Source organism: Lontra canadensis, unplaced genomic scaffold, assembly GCF_010015895.1.
Source record: "Lontra canadensis isolate GAN:19392208 unplaced genomic scaffold, GSC_riverotter_1.0 scaffold2, whole genome shotgun sequence".
Classification (NCBI taxonomy): domain Eukaryota; kingdom Metazoa; phylum Chordata; class Mammalia; order Carnivora; family Mustelidae; genus Lontra; species Lontra canadensis.
Genome location: NW_022630996.1, coordinates 13,417,895 through 13,441,208, shown reverse-complemented (window position 1 = coordinate 13,441,208; position 23,314 = coordinate 13,417,895). Strand labels below are relative to the sequence as shown.

The 23,314-nt window shown below is 56.7% G+C and overlaps 1 protein-coding gene across 1 annotated transcript in view; it reads right to left on the bottom strand.

The window, feature by feature from the left end:
• The window catches only part of PLXNA4 (plexin A4), a 417,569-nt gene that overhangs the window by 19,037 nt on the left and 375,218 nt on the right, over positions 1-23,314 (bottom strand). The window contains exons 22-25 of the mRNA XM_032869059.1: positions 17,462-17,730; positions 15,072-15,138; positions 14,150-14,296; positions 10,187-10,346 (exon numbers count right to left, since the gene is read on the bottom strand). Of these exons, the coding sequence (XP_032724950.1) occupies positions 10,187-10,346; positions 14,150-14,296; positions 15,072-15,138; positions 17,462-17,730 (643 nt within the window). The remainder of the gene's footprint in view (positions 1-10,186; positions 10,347-14,149; positions 14,297-15,071; positions 15,139-17,461; positions 17,731-23,314) is intronic.

The following is a 23,314-nucleotide window of genomic DNA, read 5'->3' as shown; positions in this document are numbered from 1 at the left end:
GTTCTCATGCCCAGGATCAGCCCCAGCCCCACGGAGTTGAGGTGGATGGCGGCATCTTGCTATCTAGCCAATGCCCAATTATTTGATGCTGTAGGTATACAGTTCTAGCTAGACGGTCTGCTCAAGGACCCAGACGCCCACAGTGCAAAGGCTGTCTGCTGGATCCCACAGGGGAAGCAGCAGACTGTTTCTCATCAACCCCACTGCCGTCACCCCGCCCCCCCGGTGGTACCGGGAACCACACGGAGGTGAGGACCCGCACTCCAGTCTTCACACGTACGCACACGGGGCCCCAGGTGCATGCCAGGCACACGCCAGCCCTCCAGTGCAGAGGCACGTGCACACCCACACATGCACATATGCGCTCACACACACACCAGCGAAGAAAAACAGCCTTTTAAATTCAAATGTATTCACAGGCATCGCAGCCAGCAAGCCCCGAATCCAGCTTCCAGGCAATCCGCGCAGACTCCGGCACTTCTGAACCATGCAGGAGCCCCGGGATTCACGGAGTGCCGTGGGGTGCTGGCCCGAGTGAGCCCACATCCTTGCCTCACCCCACCGTGTCTGTTCCTATGGTCTGTGCTGACTCGATTCCGAATCTGCCCCACCCACGCTAGTCCCCCTGCCCCCATAAGGCTGAGCGGTGGGCCGGAGATGGGCCACCTCAGTAGCACGGAGGGCCCCGATGCCTCCCTGCCTCGTGCCCTCGGTAGTGCCAGTGCTGCTGATGGGAACCAGGCGCAGGAAGGGAGCTGCCTGCCCTGAGGAGCAGCAGAGTGACCCCCAGCCCCCCAGTCCCGGCTCCGGGTCCCAGGCTTGCCTCTGTCTGGTTTAAAGCTTCCTGCAATGTCGGTCCATCCCAGGAACGAAAACACGCGGATACCGTGCGTGTTCCCTGCAGCAAAGGGGCCTCACTCAGTCCACGGGGGCTGCCAGTCATTCAGCCCTGCAGGACGGCCTGGCTGGAATCGATCGCACTGATTAGGGCCTCGGGGCAGGTCGGATAGGACATTAAAGGCACGGGGCCTCACTGCGGCACCCAGGCGGCAGTGTTGAGTTTATTGTGCTTTTTGCTTTTGTTTTCATTTTCTGTAGGTATGTAGGGATGCAGGTGTTTGTGAGTGGTGGGACAAAAGACGTGGCCTGTCTGGCCGCTGGTCGGCAGCTGGTCTGTGGTACAAGCTGACTCCGGGTGAAGGCCAGCCTGGGGCCAAGGAATACGGCAGTGGCATGCTGTGGCCTGGCCAAGGAATACGGCAGTGGCATGCTGTGGCCTGGTCCTACAGCTGACCCTAAAAGGCGAAGGCTCTTGGTTCCTTCCCGCTTGCTGGGTGAATAGCATCAGAGCTGGTAAATCAGAGGCTGTGTGGTGGGGGTAGTACAGAGATAGTGTGGGGGCACCACTCCCCACATGAGGGCTGGAGGAAAAGCAGGGCAAGAGCTCTGGATGTTACGCCCACTGGCTGGGCCCAAAAAGTCCACTGAAGTGGCTGTGGACTTTTTGGCGGGACTAGTTGCAGACCAGCTTTCTGGTTTAGCAGCCACACCGGCACCGCTTGCTGTGGGAGTTGTAGTGCCACTCAGTGGGATCAGAGCAAGCCACACAGCCTTCTGGACTGAGAAGTGACAGCTGGTGACTGATTTTGGAGCCCGGTGTCAGGCTTCCCTGTTGCACAACTCCCCTGAAATTGTGCAGTGCGCAGCCTGTGTGGCTGTACTCAGCAGCCTTAGTTCTGAGTCATGTCCAATAATTATGTAAGCAAGTGAAAATCAGTCTGTTTCTCTGTCCCCAACTGAAAAAAATAGGGCAGAGTATGGCCATGCTTCCCCCAGGGCAGTCAAGGAATGATGGCTTGTCCTTGGGAGTGCAAAAATTTGATGTTGCTAGATGCCTGCTGCAGCGTTGGTCCGGCACCAGGGACACAGCAAGTACTTGATAAGTATTTATTAAAGGAATAATGAATAAGGGAAGGAAGGAAGGAGAAGAGTGAGTGAGTGAGTGAGTGATTGTGGCCTATTTTCCAAGCAGTATAAGAGAATTTTCTGCCTGTATGTTGGTGCTCACAGTGCGCAGTCAGAGAGTAGGAGGCAGAGGTGAATGGTGAACTTAATCTGTTAGCAACCTGGGCCAATGATCTGAACTCCTCAGACACACGACCAGGCACAGCCAGTGCCAGAAGGAAAGTTATCTTAAATTACCATCACTCAGCCTTCCAATTTCATGATCAGGAAATAAAAGTGGGCTGGGGACCCCAGGCCACTGCTCCTTCTGATAACCAGCTGAGTTCTCTTCCCCAGGGCACTCACTGGGCTCCTTCTCTGGGCAGGACACTGGACGAGGTCACCTGGAGACAGTGACACAGAGGAACAGAACACCCCCCTCCCCGATGCTCTAGGTGTTCCCCGAACATGGACATGGCTCAGGGCCCAGCAGCATGGCACCTGTCACATCGATGGGTCAGCCAAGGGTCAGGATGTGGGGGAGGGTGTAAGCTGGCAGACCTGGAGCCCTGAGCTGTAATCCCCACAAGTCAGGAATAGTCCCCCAGGTACCAAGATGGAGAGAGTGAGCTGGGGTCAAGGAGGAGAACTCTTAGCCCCCTGCTTTTAGGTTTCTGGAGCCTGATACTCTCATTGCCTCATACAGAAACACTGGGTTTGCTCTTCTTCCTGAAATATGAGAAGGGCCAGCAGCTGTTGGCAGCCCCAGCCCTGGGCCCTGCAGGGAGGAAGCAAGGCCATGGGGTGTTTGCTGAGCGGACTGGGGGGGGGGGGCGTGCACATTGTAGCAGGAAGACACGGGGTTCCTGGCACAGGATAATTGGAATGGGCTAACACGGAGACTCACCCCCGAAACTCACTCTTCTCTGCAGGTCCTCAGTGTGACCTGCTGGCCTGAATACACTTCTGCTTCTGAGTTATACTTTCCTTCCTTTCCTGAAACCCCTCAACCAGACCAGCTATGGGCTCTGTTCTCCACAGACTCATAATGGCATGTCTCAAGAAAATCAAAATAGTGGACATGGGCTCAGCTTTCTGGAATGCTCTGGCTCTGCTTCGTGACCTTGGCTTGCCAGGGGCATGAGCCTGGGAGCTCTGCTGAGCCATGCCAGGGCCAGGAAGGGACACGGTCAAGGGCCAAAGTGTCTGACTTCTCCCGTCTTGGAAGCCATCCATCCTTCACAGGGCATCTCTGGCTTCTGGAAATCTCCTCCCTGCCTGACAGGAGGAACCCGAGAGCAGGTTGGACTGGATCAAAGTCAGGCAGACCTGCCACCTTCAGATCTGAAGGACAGTGGCCTGGTGCCCTTGGCGGTGTGTACAGCTGTTCAGTCAGCCCAGGAGGCCCCTGAGCAAGGGCATATCTCATTTTGCACTCTGTGTGCTGTTGCATATTCAACATACACTTACTTTTAGTGACAGTAATGAAAATCAATAGAACCCAGCTTCCCAATCCCAAGTTCAACAACCCCTTCACCAGACAGGCTCCTTCTGTCTTGCCTATAAAAACAGCACTAAAAATATCCCTCTTTTGTGTCCACACCTTGCTATATATGTATGAGGTGACCCCACTAGAGCAGCTGAGGGGTGATGTGACAGCCAGTGTCCTCTAGGTGAAAACCCAGCCTCCAGACAGCTTCGCCAGCCCTTGGGGCACAGAGAGAGATTGGAAACTACCTCCAGGCACCAAATGATGGGGGACGCTGAGCTCGGGGATGGTCCCAGAGAATCCTGAGACAAGGCACACGCTGGACCAGGACATCTGGGTGGTCCCCGTGCGGAAAATCCAGATCCAGAAAATCTCAGAGCCTCATGACACACTCACTCATTCCAGCACTGTCTGCCCAGCACCCACCGTGTGCCAGGTCCTGTGCCAGCAGCACATGGTACCTACACCTAGCTCTTGAGGGCTCCCTGGCCAGAGGGTTGGGAGGGAGCATGCAGAATCACGGGCCCAGGATCAGGGCTGCGTGCGGGGGAGAATGAGCAGTGTCCATGGGGAGTGATGCAGGGATGGCCATGGGGCTGAGGGTTGAGGGACAAGGTGGGCAGGTATGATGCTTTGGGCGTCCAGAGGCACCATGTACGTGGATCCATGAGTGTGCATCAGAGTGGGAGGCAGCAGAAAGGAGAGGCTGGAGAGGACGTGCAAGTCAGAAGTTGGTTAAGAAAGATCTGGCAAGGGTGCCTGGGTGGCTCAGTGGGTTAAAGCCTCTGCCTTCGGCTCAGGTCATGATCCCAGGGTCCTGGGATCGAGTCCCGCATCGGGCTCTCTGCTCGGCAAGGAGCCTGCTTCCTCCTCTCTCTGCCTGCCTCTCTGCCTACTTGTGATCTCTGTCTGTCAAATAAGTAAATAAAAAAATCTTTAAAAAAAAAAAAAAGAAAAAAGAAAGATCTGGCAAGCCAGGCTAAGGCATCTGGCAGTGAGCTGCGGGCCAGGGAGACAGGGTGGTTGAGAAGGAGGGAGTTCTTGAGGGTCATGGAGGTTGGGATGGCTGCCTTTGGCCAAGGCAGTAGGGGCTGGGGTGTAGATGTAGGGGGTGTTCGGGAGGTAGGCTACACACTGCTTGGAAATTCTCTGGGAAGAGACGGGAACACCACGGCATGCCCCCAAGTTTTAAGAAGGTGGCTGAGGGATGAGCTAGAAGCCAGAGCATAGAGGAGGGGGCTTCATCTGCAGGACAGCCCTAGAAGGAGGCCCGGGCCCCAAGCACATCCCTGGCCTGGCTCCTGGAAGGTCCCCTACGTCCCAGCTGGCGCTATGCTGAGAGGCAGCCCCTCCCTGGGAGGCAAACCTGCAGGAGCTCGGGCCCTTGTGGCGTGGGGCTGTGGCGGGGGCACGGGCACACATACGCACACATGCACACGCACACCCACACACTCACAGATGTATGCGCACACATATTCACGTGTGCACTTCCTTTTACCTTAAGGTGGGGACTCAAAGTTTGCAACCCGCCCCCTCCTTCCGTTCTCTCTATCAGCGCTTGTCCTCAGACCTGTCACAGAAGCTTTGGGAAGCACGGACCTGGACAGGCAAGGGAGGAGGGACAGGCTCACCAGCCTGAGCGGTCCTGGCTGAGCCAGCCCTCCTGACCCACGAGGGACCGTCCGGGCAGATGCCTGTACTTCGCCCCAGGCCGCCTTGCCCCAACCAGGGAGCCGCAGGCAGGCTCTCACCGGGGGCAAACGTCAACCCCGCCCAGCGCCTGCTCACCTCCCCCAAGACAGGATCCTGAGCAGAGGGCTGGAGGCGGAGACTTGAGGGCTGCTGGACACCTGTCGACAGGTGAGCCCCAAGGAGAACCCCGGCAGGGAGCCCCGGGCCCCTCAAGAGCCAACTGCTCGGCAGTGTGGGGAGCATGCATCGGAGCAGAACGGGGAGGAGGCGTGACAGGATCAGAGTGTCACTGCCGGCCAGGCTGGAAGATTGACCTGGGCGTGGAAGGAGGTAATGTCCAAATATGTTTTGTTACCAAAAAAAATAGTATTTTAGTTATTGTGAGAGCAAGTTCTAAAATAGGAAATAACTGAACTATGAAATGTGATGCTCCAGGAAGAAATGCCCAGGTGGGACTGTGCCGCCTGCGCTTGAGGTTCAAAGTCTCCAGAAACCAGAAAGCATGCGGCTCTGGCTAGTTATTGCTTTGGGGGGAAAGTCTGTGGGTGCTGCAGGCAACAGATGACTGGATTCTGCTCCTCGATTAAGGAGATGAGCTAAAGCTTAATGGATATTCTTGAGTAGGGGACACAGAGGCTCTGGGGTCCCTCCAGCTGGGCTCTGCTGTGCAGTGTCAAAGAATAGTGAAGAAGGCAGGTGGTGGGCACCCGGGAGGGGGAAAGGTGACCCTGGGATTCCGACGCACAGCACCAAGAGGGAGTGGCCAGCTCTGATCTCTCTCTCCCAGCTCCTGCCTGGCAGCCCTGTGCCCTGCTCCAGAGTCCAAGCACAAAGGACAGACACATTCACAATCCAATTTGTTACACGTCCACCTTCCGGGGAGAGAGGGAGGTGAAAGAAGAAAGAAAGAAAAAAAAAATCCCATTATCTTTATCTGTCCTTCCCATCAGGTGCAGCGGAAAATGCAAACTGGGGAGACAGCGGCTGTGAACTCTTTATATTTCCCTTGGAAGATAGTGTATCTTTTTACTGCATGCAGAAATTACTTGTTTGCGGGGAAAAAAAAAAAATATATATATATATATCCATTCAGCATGACTTGAACCCTGAACGGCAAGACGGAGGGGGTAGTGGAGTTCCGGGGCTATTGAGAGAGAATTTGCCTTAAACCAGAGGAATCTCGGAAGGTCAAGGCCCACGGGGAGACTGTACAGGGAGGACATGGGTGTTCTCTCCGCCTTCCTGCTGTGTGACCAGGGCCCACGCGCTGTGCCTCTCTGAGTGGCCGATTCTCCTGTGCAGTGGAGAAGACCAGCATCAGTGATGCCCCCTTTGCTGAGTGCCCTGGCTCAGAGGGAGGGGTGTCCTGCAAGAGATGAGGAACTCGTCGAGCTCACACTGGCACCCCCGTGCCTGGCTCAGAGCTTGCCCCGAGGCAGGCTCTACGATACATCGGTTAAAGAGTTTAGTGCTGCAGGGGTTACTCAGATCAGACCCAATACCGGCAGGTAGAAAGGGACATAAACGGGGTGAGGACAGCCTCTTGTATAAAAGAGTGGGGCACCATGGCCACTGTGCTTTGAGAGCTCCCAAGGTTCTCCCTGACCCGGTACTGCCCCCAAAGCCTGCCCGGTGGTGCCTCTCCTTCCCTAGATTCCAACAGACTGAAAGGAGAGCAGACCTAGTGTCCTTCACTTGGGCTCCTGTGTGGGTTCATTTGATGTGTCAAATTGACTGGAGTTAGGCATCCAGTTATGTGCTCAGACATTGTTACGGATGTTTCTGTGAGGTTGTTTTAGATGAGATTAACACTTAAATCGGAAAGTGAATTGCCCTCCATAATGTAGGTGGGCTTCATCTAGTGAGTTGAAGGCCTGAAGAGGAGAGAAGACTGACCTCCCCTGAGCAAGAGGGAATTCTGCCTGCAGAAGTCTTCGGACTTGACCTACAACACGGGCTCCTTCCTGGGTCTCCAGCCTGTCAGCCTACTTTGGAGGTTTTGAACTTGGCCGGCCCCCTTGCCAGAGACGGAATGTGTCCCACCAGAATTCTTATGTTGAAACCCTAACCCCCAACGTGGGGGGAAGGCGTGTGGCCAGTGCCCCCAGCTAGGGGAGTGGGGAATGAGAGGAGGATGCCTGGCTATCTTGCTTCTGGCCCAGGCATGTGGCTGAGTCCTTTCTTGTCCTGTGGGCTTCGTGTTCTGTCCCTTTGGCATAGCTTAATTTTTATAATAACCACACTTTACGTTTGTAAATTGCTTTTCGGCTTTTAAAGCACTATCACCTACATGATGGGAAAAACTTTCCTTGCCTCTCTCTCCCCTTGGGGGCCACAAGGCGGAGTTGAATCATGTGGAAAAAGCATTCGGGTCTCAGAGGAGGTCCTGTTTCCTTGTTACACAGTCTGGCTTTGGTAGAAAGAAGGCGGGAGCTTTCCGGGCAACTCCAAGACTTGGAGCTAATAGAACAAGGACATTCCTTCAAAGAGGACCCACCACGGGAGGCCTTTATAAGGAGTTCCGCATAGCGCTCCCTCCCCAGTAGGCTCCCCACTTACCTGGCCCTGCGGCTGGAGGCTTGTGCCTCCAGGATAGTCCCTGGGTCCTCCCCAGCAGCACCTCTGCTGGGGCAGGTGCCCCGTGGTCTCTTGGGATCTGAATTGTGGGCAGCTGTGGTGGCCAGTGGGTCACGGGACACGCTACCTCGCTGGGAGGCAGGGGACCTCTTCCTGGCTGAGAGCAGCTGGAGATCAGGAACGGGCAGCCCGGCTCAGCCCGACCTTCGGGGCAGTGTTGGGGGGAGGCAGGGAGTAGCAGGGAGGCTGCTCTGAGGCTGCCCCTTCCACGGCAAATGGTTCACCCCTACGGCCACACGGTGCTTTCTGTCTTCATTCACCATCTGCTGTGCTGGGCTTGCATCCCTAGACCTTTGAAGGGAGCAGTTTTCTAAAGCTAGAAGCAGCCCCTTCCCCTCCCAAGCTCAGGGCGTGCTGATCCCAGGCAGCAGGTGCCGGCCACGGAGTTGCTCCAGGAAATCAAGCAGGTGCGGAGGGCCTGGTCCCCGGATCTGCTTCCAGAGGGAGCCCCCTAGCTTGGGGTTGAGAGGACACGGGAGAACGCGGGTCCTGCCCTTCCTCACAGCCAGGCCACCCCAGGAGGGAATGTTCTTCACCACCCAACTGCCCTTTTCTGGTCAGGAAGAGAAGGCATTCCTGTGAGAAAACTCCATCTCCGTGCTTCTGGTGGAGGCTTACGAGGCCACGTGCTGCTCTCTCTCCAGGCGAGTCACCCCATTCCCGGGCAAGAAACAACGATCCGATAGGCTCCTGCACCCAGGAGCTTGTCCTGTGTTCCAGCACCATCTTTCCAAACTCACCTTCCAGCAGGAAGGCTTTTCTAGTGGCTCCTCCTCTGGGCCCCACTGTGCCAGCTTGTTCGCCCGCCCACTGAGCAGATAAGGACACCGAGAAGCCGAGTGTGCACGCGGACGGATGTGGGTCCCACACGGAGAAAGAAGGACCACCGGTGGGAGCTCCCTGGCCACCGGCGGGAACTCAGCTCTCCCCGGGGACACCCGTTATGGAACAACCCCCTTCACTGTTTGGGGTGGGGAATGTGGGAGCCCTGCTTCCTGGAAGCTGGGTCCCCTCCCGCTCTTCTGTAATAGGAGGCTCCCCCCGTCAGTCTGTGGGATCTCCCTGGCAGCAGAGTGACCACACGCAGACACAAGCTTTCACTCCCACCATAGGGTCCAGAGCTCTGGGTCGCGCAGGGGGACACGCTCGCCCGCACGCCACCACCACCGCCGGCTCTCGGGCTCTCGCATAGGCCTCCTCCCTGTCCCTGGAGCAGCAGGCGCAGGTCCGCCTCCCAGGTGAAGGGGAGCATGAGCTCGCCCAGTCTCTCTCCCTGGGCGTCCGAGCCCTGGGCCTGGTGCCGAACACAGCCCACGGGGGGCCGAGCAAGAGGATGGGGGGTTAAAGGAAGTGTAAAGTGTTGAGGTGGGTTAGCAGAACTCCCTGATCCTGAGTTTTCAGGCATGAGAATTTGGGGGGAAGTGGATGGCGCAGCAAGAGGGGCTGAAGATTCCCTCTGGATGTTGAAAACAGGGTAGACACCCTCTGTCTTGGACAGCTTAGCTGAAGGCAGCTTAGAGGCCAGATGGATGGGTTAGGGGCCCCTGGACATCCTCCCACCCCTCCTTTGCCACAAATCTCCAGACACAAGCACATACACATCAATGCCTTTCTCTCCATGCCCCAGATCAACAAACAGACACAGGCCATCTCCTCCCCAGCGTTCTTCTCCTAAGCCGTAATGACAGCGGCCAAGGCTAACTGAGTGTGCGCTACGAACCAGGCACCGCATCGAGAGGTTTTTACACGCCTCATTTCATTTCCTTCTTATAGGGAGGTGCACACTAGGGTTATCACTGTTGGGAGTGGTAAAGAAACGAAGGCACAGAAAGGGTAAGTACCTGGACCAAAGTCACACAGCTGGGACTTCGCGGCGTCAGGACTCAAATCCAGGTGTCATGCCGAACCACCATGCCACACTGCCTCTCTTCAGCCCCGGCCCCTCTGCAGCTCAGAACTCCCCACCAGGATTTCCCCAGGACAACGTCTCATTAAACACTCAGGCCAGACTTCACGGGATCCAAGTACAGCGGGCCCTAAGTGGCGTGCCCTTGTTTATATAGGCTACGCAATCTATTCATGGAACATTCAAATAAAATGTCGTCCTGCTCCCCAGCAGGCTGTCATCTCTCATTTCTCTCTCTTCTTTCTCTCCATCCTCCATCACTGACCCAGATCCCTCCTGCCTTGGTAGTCAGCAAATTGACACGCACAGAACAGAGGAGAAGGGAAGAGCCCGGAGGCTAACAATGGCGGTGACGGGACTTTGGATCACACAGACTCAGCCTGAATCCCCTTCACAACGGATAGGACACCCCTTGGCTACTCCAAAGCCCCTGGGGGTGGTGGTGCTGCCGGCAGACGTAGTCCCCTCTCTGCCTAGTGCTCAGTCCTAGGGCACCCCTGGCTGGGAATCCTACTCACCCAGGTCCATATCTGCAGCCTTGGGCCGGTGCGAGCAGGGTACATTCTTAAAGATGGCATCCAGAATCTTCTCCTTGACCTGAGTAATGGTGTCGCAGTTGAGGATCTTCACGGGGACCTCGGGGCTGTTGGCATTGTCTGGGTTGACACAGCTCAGGACCTGGAGGAAGGGGAGGCAGAGGCGTGTGGGGGAGGGCAGCAGGAGGAGTGGAGTCCCAGGCGCCTTCTGGACACCGTGGCGAATACACACTCTCTCTCTCACGTGCACACATGGCGACTTCTCTGCAGCATGCCCAGACCTGTGCCCAGCTCTGGACCCCCACCTTCCATGTGTGTCGGTCCTTCCTCCCTGTCACTCCCTCCCCCTACCCCAACATGCACGCACGAATGTGAACCTGGTTCCTTGCTCAAGAGATTTCGTAAGCTTCAATTTTTGTGAGGGTTCTGGGCCGATGAGAGGTTGGAGAATCTATAAGAAGCTTCATGTGTTCTTTAAAAATAAAAAGGTGCCAGTTCAGGCCCCTGGAGATGCCTTCCTGACTCTGAGCCTGGAACCTCGTGTTCGGAGAGGAGGCCGCCCTGGCTCAGGGCCTCCGTGTCTCTTTTTGGAGCTGGTCAGAAAAATGAAGGCTCTGCTTAAAGCACCAAGTGATGTTTTTTTTTTCCTTGAAAAAGTTCTGGGCTGTTTCCCAAGGCTTCTCTTCCCGTGCTGTTCTCAGGGAGGGCTCCGTCTACATGGATGGGACAGTGTGGGATGCTGCGGGGACCACGGTGGGGCACACCACTTCCACACCCTCTCTCTGCTCTACTGCCTGAGCCCTCCTGGCATTCCTCCCTGATCTCTCCCTGCACCCCCCCCACCTCCCTCCCTGATCTCTCCCTGCACCTCCCCCTGCCACTGCAGGCCTACAGACGCAGACCCAGCCCCCCCCCCCAATCCCCACTCCATGTGGGGGCAATCAGAACCCTGGCCCCTGGACGCCTGCCTTTCATTAGCAGCCAGAGTGCTGCGAGCTCACAGGGGAACATGCTTCTTCCATTAAGCAGGGAAAAAAACCTCCTAAATCTGTAAAACCAAACTCTCACCCTCAAAATGTCCTAAACTGGAAACAATGGTGGAAGGAACTCCAGACCAGGGGTCCCTTCTGAGTGCCCTCTCCCAGCTGGTCCTTCTACAGCCTTCCTGGCCCCTCGCTGCCCCATCCGTGGCCAAGCACAGCCTGCCACTTCGTGCCGCCCTGGGCTCAGCCTCCCGCAGGCAGCAGCCCAGCTTTTTCCGGGCGTCCTCCCCGCGAAGGACCCTGAGACAGAGGCTGCCCCTGCGTGTGCCCTTCTGACATTTCTACTTGCCTCAGGGGTTCATGGTGGCCTAGGAGAACCCCATAGGATGCTTCGGGGCATCAGGAGAAGAAGCAGTAGCCAGTAGCCGTACGTACGGAGGGACAGGGTTTCCTGGCCACTGGCCACACCACAGCTCCACCCGGAAGTCCCTTCCCCGCTCCCATTCTTACGCTCCTTGGTTAGTTTCTGAGCAAACTAGGTTGTTGTTGGTGGTGGTTTTTTTTTCCCCTGCTAGCTCAGTGCTTCTCAAGTTCAATGTGACTAGAATCACTCATGGGTTTTGTCAGAATGCAGGTCTGACTCAGGAGGTCTGGGGTGAGCCTGAGATTCTGCATTATAGCCGGTAAATGTCCAACCTCTGGCACCCAGCAGGCTCCCGGGGAAGCACCCACACCCAGCAAGCTCGTGGGTGATGGCAGCAGGCTCTCCCAGCAGCAGGGCCCTGGGACAGGAGAACTCAAGTTCTACTGTCAGGCCAGTTAATCACGCAACACCTCGGAGGGGCGCCTCGCTATGAAGCGGGCTGGCCCTGAGCCTCTCAGCACCTGTCTCCTTTGGGGTAACCCCCCGGCCCAGGACAGCGACAGCATCAGTTGGCCCAATTTGTTCAGAGCTCCTCCAGCTTTCCCTCCCTTCCTCTTCCCCCTCAGCAGCCCGGGGCTGCTCCCCTTCTGCCTATTGGAGTCCCTTTCTCAGGCCCGAGGTGGCCTTACACCTCCCTGCGTGCCCGTCTTCCCTGGGCGGAACAAGCGCGATCTCCCCCTCCCCTCCCCAGGCTGTCCGCCCGAAGGCTGGGCCCCCGGCCCACTCCAGTTCCTCACACGGGCGGGAAGTCCCACCGTCTGCAAGCAGCCTGGCCTCCCGAGTAGAGGATGCTGCTGCGGGGACAGGGCACTACCGCAGCTCACGGTACTGGATTCCGTACTGAGCAACTGTGGGTGGGATGGGAGAGGAAGGGGTGCGGGGAGATCAGGCAGGAGACGTTTCAGAGGTACTTCCAGAGCACTAAAAATCTATCCTGGTCTCTATTTTGGGAAGATTCTCCTCCCCCACCCCCCTTTTTCATTTTAATCAGAGCCTCTAACTTTCTCCTCCAGAGCAGAACGTGACTGTAAGGAAGTAAGGTCCCCAGTCACAGTTGCTCCTCTGAAACCTCCTTAGGGGAGCCCACTGGGACCCCCCAGCCATCCCAGCATCATTCTCAGCCAGGAGGGACCGTCTTCCTGTTCTTCTGGGGTCTGGGATTCACCCCAGGGCTTACGGCTCCTGCCCGGCTGAGTCCAGCTCAGCCCTGCCCTGTCTTGGCCTGTGTGGGTCTCATCTCCCCAGAAGCACTTTTATTTTATTGATTTATTTTTTTTTAGAAAGAGAGGGGGAGGGGCAGAGGGGGAGAGAGAATCTAAAGCAGGCTCCACGCCCAGTGCGAGCCCAACATGGGGCTCAGTCTCACGACCTTGAGATCCTGACCTGAGCCGAAATCGAGAGTTGGATGCTTAACTAATTGGGCCAACCAGGCACCCCTTCCCATAATCCCATAAATACATTTAAATCCCATCTATCTTCTGTCCACAACCCCCCCCCCATCTTGGGCACCTCCCATGTGTCATCGCCAACACCTGTTAGCTTATAGTCTACCTCCTTCCTTTCACGCCCTCTCCGCTTTCCTAGTGGAGGCCTGGTGGGAAGTCACACCTCTGTCCACAAGAGCCAGGGGTGAGGGTGAGTGCCAGGCCCGGAGGGACCGTGGCAGACAGGCAGGGCAGGGCGGCGGGAAAGCGGTTGGAGGGCCTCCGTGGGCAGCAGGGAGCGCTTACTCGGTGCTCCCTGCCTCGCACTCCTTGCCCTATTCCATCCTTCGGACAACGTTGGGGGTACGCACTATTACTATCCCTGTGTAAATAAGTTCTAGTGTTACCCTCCCTTTTTTTTCAGATGAACACACCCCAAGTCAGAGGCGTTGAGGAACCTGCCCCAAATCACCCCACTGCTGAAGCAGTCAGGAATCCAGTCCAGACCTCACGCTCCTCCGCACTGAGCCTGGCTGCCTCCTAGGGTGACAGCTGCTATCAGAAGAGGGGGTCTAACTTTGGCAGAGGAAAGCCCCGCATTCCCTGGACAAAGACCGGTAGGCCAATCCAGCCTCACATTCTTGGGGTGTGGGTGTATTTGAACTTAGACCGGAGGGCAGAGGTGGGCTCCCGAAACACGAGGGACTCCTTCCAGTTTCCACTCCTTCGGGCCCCCACCTGCTCTGCCTGGAAGTGCCCCTGCCCCACCCTGGGGGAGCCGATGAGTGGTTCCCTCAGTGCAATCAGCCAGCCAGCTGCGGCGAGGCCTTATGACCCCACATTCCGAGCGCTGGTCTGGAACCACATGGGTCCCTGGAGTGTCGCTCAGACGTGCCTCAGCTACTGGTCCCTCAATCCAGGTGCTCTGGTGTGGGGGTCCTGGGGGAGTCTGGGGTGACAGGCCCAGGTGGGACACCCGGCTGACCCAGTGGAGCAGGTCAACCAGGCCAGGTGGCTTTTCAGCATCTCCACCATCCCCTCTGCTGGGCAGGGACTGCATGGGACCGCAGCCCCGTTACCGGGGCCCCAGGGCAAAGCCGCGAGGCTGCTTTACCAGGGTTTTGTAGTCGATCTGCTGGCGGATGAGCTTGTCCTCGCTCAGAGAGTAGCGGGCCTCTCCTGTGATGGCGTCGATGGGCCCCTTCTCCATCTGCTGCTTGATGGCACAGAAGAGCGAGAACAGAGGCTCCCCGGCACACTCCTGCACGCAGAGAAGAACCGTGCTGGGCGGACTCTGGACCAACCTCCTGGAGCCCGTTTCTTGAAGGGCTGCTTTCCACTCCTCTGCTCCAATTCTCTCCTGCTCCCCGGCCTCTGTTGTCAGCTCCCCCTTCAGACGCACATTTCTCCTGGCCCTCTGGACACCTGTTTTCTCTGTCTGCCCTCTCCTCTTCACCTCCCTGCCTCCTGTCCCCTCTCGGTTTCTCTTCCCCACCCCATTCCACCCACTTCCTCTGCAGCCCATCAGGAGACAGAGGTCTGTGCCCGGGGGTGCGATGTCCTTCGGAATCAAGGTTATAATCGGAGTCAGGGAGCTCTTCCACCTCCGGGGCACATGGGCGGCTTAGCTGCTGCCGCACATAACCGTGGTCCCTGCTCCGGGACCCTGATCAGCCTGGGGGAGTCTGGGGCTAGGAGAGGCGGGAGGAGAGGAACAGGGAAAGCAGGGAACTAAGGGATGAACCGTTTTGAGCGTACAAGGGGACTTTGGCTTTGGGGCTTACACGGGGTCCTCTCATGGGCTCATCTCCTCCTGGCCTGGGGATGGGATTGTCTTTCACACCAGGATTGACAGGGCGGGGGTCTCCTGAGACGGTTGGGAGTCTGCCCCCTTGGTGACAGTGAAGGTGACGAGGGGGACTACATTTCCTGGTGGGGTTCTAGGAGTTAGGCCTGGGGAATGTGGGCTTCAGGGTGTGCAGGGAAGCTGGAGGGGTAACAGGCAGTGCCAATGATACCTCCATATCCAGTCGTACCTTGAGGAACTTGTAGAGCAGGAAAGTGAACCAGTTGGTCAACATCTTTTCGGCCACTGACTCAGTCCTGTCACAGCAAGACAAAGACAGAAGCAGCTGGTCAGAGGCCAAGAACTGGGAAGGCAAGGGACCGATTCTGCATTGATCTTGCTGCTTTTGACTTTTGGGCCAAATCCTGAGATCCTAAAGAAAACTGGAATTCCACTGACTCCTAGAAACCCCAGGGTGATGAGACAAGCTTTGCCTCCTCGCCTGTGAAGCCAGGAGACAACCTTCTGGTGTTGGGCTCCCAGCTGGGTGTCCGGTGGGAAAGTGCGGGAGTAGCTCTGTCCATCAGCGCTCTCTGCGTTGATGATGAACTCTCGAGCTGTCCAGTGGCAAAGCCACCAGCCATAGGTGCCCACAGAGCACTCAAAATGTGGCTAGTGTGCCTGAGGAGCGGAATGTTACATTTTCTTCACCTTTCATTATCTGCATTTGAATGTGCATGTGTAGCTTGCAGTCACCACATTGAACAGGACAGCTTTAGAGAACTTTCTAGTTCCCGTGGGTGGGCGAGAGAAGAAAACTGAAAAACCTGGGGTCATACTAATTTGGCAGGGCACAGATAGGAAGGTGGCAGGAGGAGTGGGTCAGGCGACAAAGGCCAGATACATTCGTCTGACCCCATCACCTAGAGCGAAAGACTCCCAGAGCTGATACAGATTAAAACTGCATACTCAACTCATCCTAAGCAATGCCCAAATTATCCTACCTCAGAGTCCTTTGGAACTCCTCCTGGGAACCCTGCTCATGTGTCATTTGCAATGACAGGAAGTGCCTTCTTGAATCTAATTTGCATTCTTTGTGCTGCTACCTAAGTCCACTTCTCCTTTTACCTTGGAAGGGAAGCTGCTGTTGCAGCAGGGGTGGGGCCAAAAGACCCTTTGGGTTGCATCCATGTAGAGAAAACTCTTTGAGACTCAAACTTATGCTAATCCTGGGCCAGCTCCAGAGAGCAACGGGCCCACTCAGGTGTGTTTGGCTAGACCCGGAAGTTGCAGTTGGCAGGAGCCCCGAGGCAGCTGGGCAGCTGTGAGCTCCACAGCAAAGTAGAAGGAGATGAGAAGGAAGACTGTCGAAGTGAGGGGGCCAGCCAGGGGCAAGAGGAAGAAAGGGCGATGGAAGAGGGTAGAAGCAGAGACAGCATCTGGGAGCGAGCCGGTAGAAAACAAGAGGCAGGAGACGCGCAGATCCAGAGCGAGGCCACGTCGGGAAATTGTCGGTGGGAGCTCTGGCAGGCAGTGGCAACCCTACATTATGCCGGTGGGTGGCTGCGTGGGGGAAGTAAAACAAAAATCAAAATGATCTACCTCTCTGTTTCTGAGGCTGGATGATTGCTCCGATACGTAGCAACCTTCCGCAGCTGTGCCGGCGAATGCCCATGGCACAGGGAAAAGCCTGAGGTAAACACTTCAGAAAGCCAAATCTAGCCACTTGGCCCAAGCAGGAGGCCCTGCCTCGGACCCAGACACTGAGGATGGGAGGCAGAAGAGGTAGAGGCAGACAGTACCACGGCGTGATGGCTGGGCGTGGGAGTTTTCCAGCTTTGTCCGTGTGAAGGCTAAAGGCATTGCGCTAACAGCCTAGATGAGAAAATGGCCTTCCAGGAGGAGGCAGATGTGAGTGGCAGCCTGGATGGAGTCAGGGAGTCACTGTCTTATAAAGCCGAAGACACGGGATATGTCTCGGTGGCCACATGTGGCTATGCGGGTCTCCACAGTGAGGCATCCGAGTGGGGGAGGTGGAGCGCCCCAGACCCACGCAGAACCTCCAGTAGGTGCATCAGGCGAGGACACACTGGCTGGCCCAGGGCTTCTCACACCCCAGTGGACCTTCGGCACCGCAGTTTCTTGGGAGCCTGCCGATTCCGCCCCACTGCATGTGGGCTGGGACCGGAGAGCCCGCATTACCTACAGGTTCCAGGGTGAGGCTCCGGGGCTGGTCCCGGACAGCAGGGAGAGTTGCCAGGGCTGAAATCTCCCATCTTGAGATGCTGTGGCAGGTTCCCAAGACAGAAGGCCTGGGGGTATTTCTCCTAATTCATGTTCTGGTGTAGGTAAGGGTAGGGGATGGAAAAACAACCCCTGAAGAGTCCACGGGAGAATAACTCCAGTGGGAAGGTCATAATCGGGGGGGCAGAAGGACAGAGAGAAAGAAGAAGGCAGAGCAGATGCAGGGCACTAGAGAAACAGACGGGCCATGGGGACAGCTTCTTCCCAGAGGGCATGGGCGGCCTTGGCGGCTCCTTCTGGGAGCCTTGCCCCCATGTCCCCAGGAGGCCCAAGATCCAGGCGAGTGGGCTCTCCTTGACCTGCGTCCCCCACCCCCAATCCGGGCCCGACCCTCACCTCCTGAGAAGCAGCTTGGGGTGGTTCTTGCTCTCCAGGTTCTTGTCGATGAGGTCGGCCAGCAGCTGCTTCAGCACGTCGGTGGCGTACTCCAGCTTGCTCTGCAGCACGGTCATGATGAGCGACGCCACGTTGCCGCGGTCGCGCATGGAGAAGCTGCGCTGAGACTCCAGCGTGCGGATGAAGGACAGCAGGAACACCTTGTTGTTGATGAGCTGGGCAAAGAGCTTCAGGGCCTTCTCCACGCGCTCCTGCCGGTAGCCCGGAACCTGCGGACGAGCCCCAGGGGGGAGGTCCCGATAGCCAGCCGGGCCCGGGGTCAGCTGTGCGCCCCCGCCGCCACTCAGGCCGCAGCCCAGCTGGCCAGCGGCACCAAGGCCTCGTCGGGTGCCGGGCACCGCGCAGTTTGCTTAACCTGCACGGCTGCTCACGGCCTCTGGTTCGGAGCTGAACCCGGGGAGGCGCATCCTCATGACAATGCAGGGATCCCCACCCACGTGGGAGCCTGCGCTCTTCCCTGGCGGGGACCCAGAGCTGGTGAGGGGCCCCGCACCGTGGCAGATGAGCCTCACAGACCACACCCGCCGGGGGGCCTTCAGGAGGTGGGGGTGGGGGGCTGCCGCGGGTGACCCCAATGGGGAGGGGTCACCACACCTGAGCCTCCAGCCGACCTGATGCTCACCCTTCTCTGGCTGCATGGATCCCGTTAACAGACCAGTGGCCTCAGAGTCAGGACATGTGGGGTCCACGAGGCTCTGTCACCACTGCCCTGTGTGACCTCAGGCAAGTCCAGTAACTTCTCTGGGGGCCCGGGAGATTCACCCACACAGAAAGGGGAAGACTAAGCCCGGAGGTCTCTCAGGTGCTCCCTGATTGACTCCAGTGACTAATGTTTTCTCAGAAACTCCTCTGAGACCCAGGGAAAGGGGAGGAGGAAGGTTTTGTCTTCCTGCCCGCATCTTCTGCTCATCGGGAGGCACCTGCAAGGGGGCACCGTCCGCTCCGTACACACTAGCCAGCGACGGAGCTAGGCAGGGAAGACGCAACCCCGAGATGCATGGGGACACAGCAGCTCTGCGGATCACAGCCCCAGACTGGAAACAGCCGGCTGCCCGGCTGGCGACAGCGAATGGCTCCAGGAACTGCAGCATATTGCCCAGCAGGAAGCCACACAGGCGCGGGAAGGAAGGGCCTTCCGCTGCTCATAGTAGCAGGAGTACCTCTCGCAACATTGAATGAAGAAGTCAGAAAGAAGAGGGCAAACCGTAAAGTAGCCTTTAAATAAAGATTTTTAAAAAACCATCAACGACGGCAGGAAAGTGCTGATTCTGGGGGGTGGCTGGGACGGGAAAGGGGCACTCGGGGACTTCTGGGGAGGGCTGGTAACCTTCGGTTTCCTGATCTGTGTGCTGGCTGGATGGCTGTGTTCACTCAGGGAAAACGCTCTGAGCTGGGTTCTGCCAACGTGTGCACTGCCTGCTCTGTGTGGGTTCTTCCATTAAAGCAAAAAGGCTGCTTATCAAGTAAAGCAGAGCCTCCGGCAACAAGGGAAGCCCTCTGAGAAGAGAGTAGAGCACCCTTCACGGAGTGGGGGGCTGGGGGGGCAGGGACCTCCAAAGCAGATGCCATGTCGAGGGCTGCGTCTCCCCCGCAGGGGTCTCTGGGAAGAAGCGGCCGTATGCAACAGTGCAGAACGCAGTTTTGGTCGGCGGATTGGGTGAACTGTTACAGCCATATTCTAGTTTGGGGACCCTGAGAAGACACCGCTCCTTCAACAGCTGATGTGTGTGTAGGTCTTACTCTGCTGAGTGCTCTTCTACGTGCTTGAGAAACACGGACCTGTTTATGCCACACGACCCCCTACAAGGCAGGTACCATTATTATCCCAGGGCCTCATGACCGTGGGGAACTTGCCCAAGATCCCAAGAGAGACAAGGGTCAGGGCCAGGCCGTGTGCCCGGGCAGTCGGCGCTACATCACACCATCTCAGGGGCTGGTGTGAGCTCTGAAGGAGATGGTGTGTCAGAAGCCTGACACACAGCCGTGTTTACTGACTAGCAACTGTCATCCCCCTTGACCCCAGAAGCTTAAAACTGGGGAGGATGGGCAGCCAGAGAATCCCTGTTTGCCCCGGGTCCGGGTCCAAGGAGGGGGGCAGGTGCAGATCCGAACTATTTGTGCCACTCACTCACTGAGCTCCCTTGTGTTCCAGGCTCAGGGCAAGGCCCTGGTGGGAGATCAGCTGGACCTAGGCCTACCCCTGGCGGGTGAGCAGCAGGCCCCCTCAGAAGGTCCTGTTGGAAGGCAGCTCTCCGGAGAGAGATGGGAACTGGTTGGAGCCAGGGCCCGGCTTCAGCGTGTCCCGGCTCTCTGCACGGCCAGCCCTGGCAAACTCCTTGCTCCCTACGGTTGCACCCTGTCTGCCCCCCAACCCCCATTCCCCACCCCACAGTGACTGGCAAGAGAAGACAAGGGTAGGAGGCAGCCTCACCTTGCTGCCAGCCCGGCCTCAGTGTACCCAGTGTCTGTGTGTCCCGCTGACCTCCCTCCCAGTTCTGGGACCGCCCCTGGCACATGTGAGCCCATTTTACCGGCTCTGTCCTTCAATCCCCCAGAGCAACATCTCCACAACTCGTCCTGCTGAGAGATAATGTCACCCCTCGGCACCCGCGAGGCGCAGTGCACAGTCCTGCTCACTGTTCTCACGGATCCATCGAAGCCTGCTAAGGACCTTGCAAGAGTGAGTGTGCCCTCCTAACGGCCCCTCACAGACGCCATTCTAGGAATCCCAAGGGCAGCCGGCAGGTGCAGGAACCTGCTGGATTTCCAAACCCAAGTTTGTTTGGCTCCTGAGTCCCTGTCTATCCTCCCCATCCTTCACCACAACTAGTCCTACCCCTGGGCCTGGGAGGTGACTCAGAGCCAGCTCTGAGCCCCCCACCCTGCAGGGCCTCCTGGCAGCTCAGGCTGGCCATTGAGGGCAGGGGAGCCATGGCCAGGTTTGGCACTGGGACCCCTGGAGAGGAGGAAGAGGACAGAGGGCTGGCCAGGTGGCCCGTCTGGGGAGGGGACGTGCTCTGAACTTGGCTTGGCTGCACGCGCCGTCTGGGCATCAAGGCCTGGAGCCCCGGGAAGGAAGGCACAGCCAAGGCAGCTACAGGGCCACAGCCTACCCTCAGCAGCCCAAGTTTCAGAATCAGAGAGACAAACTGACTCCTACTTGGAGGAAAGCTCTGTCACCTCCGGGCTCGATCGCCTTGTCTGTAAAATGAGAACACGGGAGCCCCCTTCATAATGTTTTACGAGCATTAAATAAGATAATGCATGTAAAGTGCTTGGCACACATGGTGTGCACTCAACAGTGGTTTTATTACCTGCCTCTCTTACTCCACGGGCTGCCTTTCACCGATCCCTCGTGCCCAGGAGTTTCCAAGAGATCGAATGCACTGGCCCCGGGTCCAGGGATGCCGGAGGTAGGAATTTTCTCCCCATTTTATGAACATGGAGATGGAAGTGAAGTATGTTGGTAGAGAGTTCCAGAACTGTTCCCCTTTGTAACTTGGCACCCCTCCTCTCCAGGCAAATGCCACTCTGAAACAAGACCTTCTCTATTCCCCAGATGGTTCGATAATTTAGTTGAAGCCTGTGAGTATAAAACTGGATAGTAAATTTTAATTGTAACCCAACAGGTTAGAGTTTAGGAGACACAGACAGGTTGAGAATGCAGTGGGTGGTTTCTGTCTGCTCCCTGTTTTTAAACCATCCGTGCCCCTGGCTTGTGCTCTCTCTTGCTCACTGTGTCTCAGATACATAAATGAGATCTTAAAAAAATAATAATAAAGGATCGGTGTGCGTCCAGCGCCTAGACAGCCCCTTCTCCACCTGCCTGGCCTTCACCAGATGGTCACAAAAGAGGGGGGACTGGCGGCCCATGTCCAGGATAGACTAAAGCCAGAGAACACCTCCTTCTTCTCACACATCTACCGCTCACGCCCAGCCAGTGGGCCGCTAGCCCCATGGCTGAAAATGTCAGGAAACATCGTTGTAAATTAGTCAATGGCTTCTCTGGGAATATTTCCATACTCAGAAAGCCAAGGGGGAGAGACTATTCCAGTGGTAAGATGGGGCTGGAAACAAATTGGAAAAGAACAATCCAGGCAAGATCCCTGGATGTTGCCTGGGATGCTGGGCCTCATATAGCCCCGGGCCAAAGTGGGCCGGTCCATTAGTGAGTTTCATGGAGACAAAAAGCCGTCCGTCCTGGCTATATACCCGCAAGACTGGGAGCAGGGGCTCAAGCAGATACATGTACACTCATGTCCTTAGCAGCAGCACCACAAGAGCCCAGAGGTGGGAGCAGCCCAAGCGTCCGTTGACAGATGAACAGATCAACAAAATGCAGGGCACACGAACGACGGACTATGACTCAGGCTTACGAAGCGAAGAAATTCGGTCCCATGCTACAATACAGGCGAACCTTAAAAACACTTTGCTAAGTGAAGTAAGCCAGTCACAAAAGGATAAATATTCTATCATTCTACTCACATGAGGGGCCCTGAGCCGTCAGATTCATAGAGACATAAAGTCGAACGGTGGTTTCTGGGGGAGGGGATGGGGCGTTAGTGTTTAATGGGGACAGGGTTTCATTGGGACAAGATGAAACCCTTCTGGAGATAGGTGGAGGGGACGGTCACACCACAGTGTGAATGTACTCACTGACACGGAGCCGTATGTGTAAAAATCATTGAAATCGTCTATTTTCTGTGAGGCATATTTTACCGCAATTCGAAAACAAGAAAAGCTCTGTGAGCTGTTGGACCTGTGTGACCTGTTTGATTCAGAGCCTGTGCCTGACAAATGGCCATGCTGTGGGTTCCAACTCAGGGGAGTCTATGAAGGCACCTGCTAACTCCTTCATGAGCAGGAGGTGGGAACTCAAAGTCTCCCTTGGGAGGAAGGCAAGGAAGAAGGGAGAAGTCTCCGGTCTTCTCGAGGGGAAACGTTAACATGCCAGGTGAGGAATAAGGTCATGGTCATGGTGGGATGTGACATAATGTGTAACAGGGGATATGGGAACAGTATGGGGCAGGGGCGGGGTATCCACCCGCAATCCGTGCTTGTGCACTGAACCACCCGGAAGTCAGTTGTCCAGGCTGCTCATGGGATTATGACGCAGCAGCCCTGATTCTCAGAGGCCTTCTTCTGTGGCCCTCCTGGGAATGGGTTCATCTGACACCTGTGACAGACAGATGGATGAGGGGAAGGCAGTGACCCCTGGTGGTGCAGCTCTGGGGGTGCCCTCCTATGGGTTCAGCTCATGGGGTAGGTGGTGTCACTGTGAAGTCGAGAAATGAGCCTCTAAGACAGTGCTGAACCAGAGCTCTTCGAGTTTTCTGGCAGAGAGTAGGGTCTGTTGCCCCCGAAGCTTCTGTTTTGGGGTGTCTTGTGTCAGGGAGCTAGGCAGATAGGCCCAGAGCAGCACAGTGAAGCAGGGAGCTGGCTCCACGCAAGGTTCTGAGGGCAAGGATGAGGGCGCTGGCCGTTTATGTTTGTTGGGTCTGGCTTGCTGAGCTGGGATCCTGGCTGTGTGCCTCACTGGAGAATAAGGTTAGGAGTTGGGCAGCTGCCCCCGTCTTACTTCTCACAGGAAACTGACCTTAGAAGGAAGCCTGGAGAAGTACAGCAAGGTGGGGACTCTACCAGTTTTCAGCAAGAGTGTTGGCACAGTTCAGAAAGGCAAAGAGAAGGAATCATTTGTATTCTGGTCCTCAGGGAACAGGGCTGCTGTAGATAGTGATGCAGGTTGTGCACTGAACAACTCCAAGAGGTGTCACATATGAATGATGCCATCTG